General features: G+C 35.9%; 1 protein-coding gene across 1 annotated transcript; it reads left to right on the forward strand.

Annotated features, from left to right (window-relative positions):
• Positions 1-857: 857 nt before the first annotated feature.
• On the forward strand, positions 858-4,049 carry LOC112524569 (cationic amino acid transporter 5). Its single transcript, XM_025134454.1, has 2 exons — positions 858-901; positions 2,174-4,049. The coding sequence occupies exon 2, from the start codon at positions 2,189-2,191 to the stop codon at positions 3,959-3,961; it is 1,773 nt and encodes a 590-aa protein (XP_024990222.1). The 5' UTR covers positions 858-901; positions 2,174-2,188; the 3' UTR covers positions 3,962-4,049.
• The last annotated feature ends 1,698 nt before the right edge of the window (positions 4,050-5,747 follow it).

Raw genomic sequence — 5,747 nt, forward strand, 5'->3', positions numbered from 1 at the left:
CTACTCTCATCCGTTGTTAATCTTATGAAATTTTTTCATGAAATTGTTAATCTTGTGAAATTGTTTCATATAATACTTTTTTTGATAAAGTTGTTTCATATGTGCTTATGAAATTGTTTCATATACTACTTAATGAAATTTTAAGAAAACTGTTTCATGTATTTTTTTAAAATTAAAATAATGAAGATGATAATATCCATGATTAACACCCTCCACAATAAAAATGGTTAATCAACCTCTCATAATTACAAAAAAATGAACAAAATGAAAAATTATGATTGGATGAATGAGGTTTTTACGGTTTTTACAAATTGAGTGGTTTTTATTTGAACCCACCCATATATATATATATATGGAAAAGTCCAAAAAAACCCAATGGACTTTATTGTTTGGAATGATTAAGTCCTTGGACAATTTTTTGGAACAAATAAATCCTTGGACATTCTAGAATCTATTAAATAACTCCTTAGACTTTTTAAAACATGTTAAATAAATCCTTATACTTTAAAAATATAACTTATAACCTGAATAGGAGGTAAACATTGAATTAAAAAAAAAAAAAAAACCTAAAAAACCCCTAAAACATAAGAACTCCCCATCACCCACTTCTCCCTCTCCTCCACACCACCGCCTCCTTCTTGCTGCTTGATGCCCACGTCTTCTCCCTCTCCTCCACACCACCGCCTCCTTCTTGTTGCTTCATACCCACACACCACCGCCTCCTTCTTGCTGCTTCATTCCCACACACCACCGTCTCCCTCTCCCTATGCTTTAAATGATTTATTTTTTCTCTCTCTCTCCTCATTTTCCCGCTACTCATAATCATCTGAATCTGGCTCCCTATGCATCTTTCATTACTCCCTTCCACCATTCCCTAAATCTTCGGTAAACCCTAGCAAAGGTCGGTTACATTTCAAAAAATTTCAATGCTGATTACTGTGTAGGTTTTGCTGTATCAGAAACAAAATTTCTGTGTTTTTTTTCCATTTAGTTCTTCAATTTTATTGTTCATTTGACGGTTGCAAAGCTTAATGTTGGTCTCAATCTCAATTCAATCGATGATTGATTGGAAAAAAATGGGGTTTGAACCCTAGAAATCAAACGCTAAGTAGGGTTCGTTTGTTCTGAAGTTATTTGTTTCTTATTGATTTTTAATCGATCAATCAGTTGCAATGCGGATTGATTGAATGGTTATTAGTCTGGTATAGTAGTGCAGGAATCGGTGTTTTTGATTTTTTTTTATGAAGTCAAGGAGATTTAGATAATCAATTGATTGAATTAAATTGTTAGTGAAATTTCAGTTTTCAAGCTTGTTTTTTACCCGAATGTTGAGAAAAATGTATGACTTTGGATCGGCGTGTTCGTTAATTGACTCTAATTAGCGATGGCATCTAGTTCAATCATTGTTCTTTCGATTTTTTATGAATGCTGTTAATGTTGTATCTATTTTTTTCTCAACTTTTTGGTATATTTTTTGGTAAAATTAGGTTCAAAATTTGTATGCAAATTATTATGCTTTTGATACAATTTTTGTATGTTTTGTGAAGAGTAATGAAAATGATATATTTGTTTTTTTTTTATAAATGTAAGTACTTTTTTCGTTCAAAAAATGTTTAAGGATTTGATCGTTCAGAATATGAAAGTCGATTGGTTTTTTTTAGACTTTTTCCACTAACAAAATGTATTTAACAGATTTTAGAAAGTTCAAGGAATTATTTAACAGGTTTTATAATGTCCAATGACTTATTTAACANTTATTTAACAGGTTTTATAATGTCCAATGACTTATTTAACAGGTTCTAAAATGTCCAAGGATTTATTTGTTCTAAAAAATTGTTCAAGGATTTAATCGTTCCAAACAGTAAAATCTATTGGGTTTTTTTGGACTTTTCCCATATATATATATATATATATATATATATATATATATATATCAATTAATCGGTATTTTTTCTGTTTTAAATTAATTAACCTTAAAAAAAATCAATTTATGTCGATTTCTTGATTTCAAATCATCCACTCTTTCTTGGTATTTTCCTAAAATTTATCATTGATTATGGTGTCCGACATATCTCATTGGTGACCCCACATGGAACCAATATGAATATAGGACATTGAATTACGTAACCACCTAATTAATAGATGATATTTGAGTGTGGAATCTTGCATACAGATTTGGAAGTAAGAAATGGCTTCATCGGAAAATATGGTTGATGAACAAATCCGACCACAATCCTACTGGAGATGGAGCAAACAAGATTTCTTCCCGGAAGAATCTTTCCGGGACTGGGGTACCTACCGCTACGCCTTATCTCACACTTATTCCAGATTCAAGGATCGTCTGCTTACCCGTTCTCAAGATTCCGACGAGACAGACAAGTTGAGGAAGGAGAGTGAGAATGACATGAAACGCTGTCTCAACTGGTGGGATTTGATGTGGTTTGGGTTCGGTGCAGTGATTGGCGCCGGAATTTTTGTTCTTACCGGCCAGGAAGCCCGTAACAACGCCGGACCAGCTATTGTGTTATCTTACGTAGCATCTGGAGTGTCGGCGATGCTTTCTGTTTTCTGCTACACGGAGTTCGCGATAGAGATTCCGGTGGCCGGTGGTTCGTTTGCGTACCTCAGAGTAGAACTGGGAGATTTCGCGGCGTTCATCACCGCCGGAAACATTCTTCTTGAATGCATTCTTGGAGGTGCGGCGGTTGCTCGATCATGGACGTCGTACTTCACCACTCTTATAAACCGTGAATCGAATTCTCTGAGAATACAAACAAACCTTGCAGAAGGATACAACCTCTTGGATCCAATTGCCGTCGTGGTGCTGGTAATTGCAGCCACCATTGCAATGAGCAGCACGAGAAGAACTTCATCCCTCAATTGGATCGCATCCGCCGTTAACACCATTGTCATCCTATTCGTCATCATCGCAGGGTTTTCTCATGCCGACACTTCGAACATGAAACCGTTTGCACCTTATGGCGCAGAAGGCGTCTTTCGAGCTGCAGCAATTGTGTATTTCGCTTATGGAGGATTCGATACCATCGCCACCATGGCCGAAGAAACAAAGAACCCATCTAGAGACATACCTCTGGGATTACTTGGCTCTATGTCGATCATCATTATAATCTACTGTCTGATGGCACTTTCGTTAACCATGATGCAAAAATACTCGGATATCGATCCGAATGCAGCCTACGCGGTTGCATTTGAGCGAGTTGGCATGAAATGGGCCAAGTATCTGGTGGCTCTAGGTGCACTCAAGGGTATGACCACGGTTCTATTGGTTGGTGCACTTGGTCAAGCTCGTTATATAACTCATATCGCACGAGCCCACATGATTCCACCCTGGTTCGCTTTGGTCCATCCGAAAACAAAAACTCCAATAAACGCTACTCTCTTGGTCACCATTTGCAGTGCCTTTATAGCATTCTTTTCGAGCTTGGATATCTTGGCCAGTTTACTATCCATAAGCACACTCTTCATCTTCATGATGATGGCCGTTGCACTTATCGTGAGGAGGTATTACGTAAAAGGGGTGACTCCACGAGCAAGTTTGCTGAAACTGGTGGGGTTTTTGCTGATCATAATCGGGTCATCCATGGGGATGTCAGCAAGCTGGGGGTTAGACCCTAGTGGTTGGGTGGGTTACACGGTGACTGTGCCTTTATGGTTCATGGGAACACTTGGGATGGCGGTGGTTTTGCCGCAACAAAGGAACCCAAAAGTGTGGGGAGTGCCGATGGTTCCTTGGCTGCCGTCACTGTCGATCGCCACCAATTTGTTTCTGATGGGATCGCTGGGGTATGAAGCTTTTATACGGTTCGGGATCTGCACGGTGATTATGCTGCTTTATTATGTGTTGTTTGGTGTTCATGCGACTTACGACATGGCACATCGGCAACCTGAATCGGAACAGAAAGCAACGATTCTGGATGAAGATGGTGTCGGAAAAGCATAGCTGTAGCGCAGACATGGAACACAACACAACCCTCCAATAGAAGCTGTGGTTTGATTATATATACTTATACAAATGTATTGAAGGATGTATATGATATAAGAAAATTAATTGGAGGTGTTGTATTCAGAAGAAGAATTTCCGATGATGTTGGTATAAACGTCTTCCCCTCCAAAACCTGTATTATTTTGCTTTCCTACCATTAGGCGATGATACACCTCGTTATGCGAGTCGATTAATCCCATGGCGACCACTTGCTTTGCAGATAGTTCGAAGTCACTGTATTTGAACTTTTGTGGCCACAAGGGGACTTTTATTCCTCATTGAATTTGCAACCTGAGACCTCCTAGTACTTTTGACCTTTGGAGCCTAGCTCAAACCAATCAGGCACCACCCTTGTGGTTACAGTGGTGTACTAATGTAATGTGAAATCAGCAATACAGGCCCAAATTAACCAAAAATGGATTAAACACTGATTTTTATGAAATTTTTAAGAACACAAATTTTTTTTTTTTAAAAACACAAAAAGTAATAGATCTCTCAAACTAAAGATGAAATCACAAAACTTAGTGAATAACAAAGATTCACCAGACAATTACGCACACTTTGATCTTGATTTTAACATAAAAGCATAAAATTTTGAAAATTTTTCGGATCAAACTCTCAAAAACATGAAGAACATGAGATAAACACGTTGAGATTCCAGAAAATTTCTTAAAAAAAAAAAATTCAAATTTGTTGATTTCTTGCACAACCTGCTCTGATACCAATTGAAAGTCCCTGAAATGATCAATCTTCAATCTTCAACTAAGAATCCATGGTAAATTTGTATGAACTTGTAAAAGCACTTGAAAGAGACGAGATAATTAGTCAACAAGTCAAGATTTATTATGTACGTATTGTTTTACAATTGAGCTCTCACCAATTACACTAAAGATAAAACCTATATATAGGGTCAAACAACAACCATCATAAGTCAAAGTCAAACTATACATACAAAGTCAAACACGATGTCTATACAATTATAGACAAATATTGTCTTTCAAAACGAATACAATTTAACACAGAAATTCAAACCCAACAGTATCTATGTTAGATTCTCATCCAAAAGAAATGATGGTGTTAGTGGCTTGTGGAACCATCATAACAAAAACAAATACTTTATGTGGAATAATTATAAAGACAAACGCATTTGTAATTGTAATCATTTTCAGTTTCTGATTTTGACAAACACATTTGTAATTGTAATCATTTTCAGTTTCTGATTTTGAAATGTAAAAATAAATTTAGTTACAAATATGTATCGAGAATTTTTGTAACTAATTTAAAAAACTTTGTTAACTTTTTTTTTTTGGCCATTTAAACCGAAAAATGAAGTGTACCTAATGAAGTGAGGTATGATTTGAACATAAGATATCTGGATTAACTCCTTCACTGACAAAAGTATGAAACAATGTTCAACAGATTCTTTAAAATGAAGAAAATATGAAAATTTTCAAATTTAAAGAACGCTCCATAAAGTTGTCATAAACATTGAAACAAAAACCATTGGATCAAGATTATATAAAAAAAACCAGTTCACTATTAGGAGCATTAATTATACGTAGATTCTTTTTACACGAATACGAATTTTTTTATAGGAAAAACCACTAAACTTGATGTGATAACAATAGACAACTTTCTCATTGTGGTTGTAGTCGCAAATCCATGAGTTAAAAATCCTACGCTACATAAACAAATTGCAAGAAAGACTGTTAATAAATAACATTCAATAGAGTGTGCAAAAGCA

Source organism: Cynara cardunculus (assembly GCF_001531365.2).
Source record: "Cynara cardunculus var. scolymus isolate 2C chromosome LG 1, CcrdV1, whole genome shotgun sequence".
NCBI lineage: Eukaryota > Viridiplantae > Streptophyta > Magnoliopsida > Asterales > Asteraceae > Cynara > Cynara cardunculus.

Excerpts from the sequence above, each read along its gene's own strand:
- LOC112524569 (XM_025134454.1), top strand. The coding sequence starts at position 2,189 with ATGGCTTCATCGGAAAATATGGTTGATGAACAAATCCGACCACAATCC.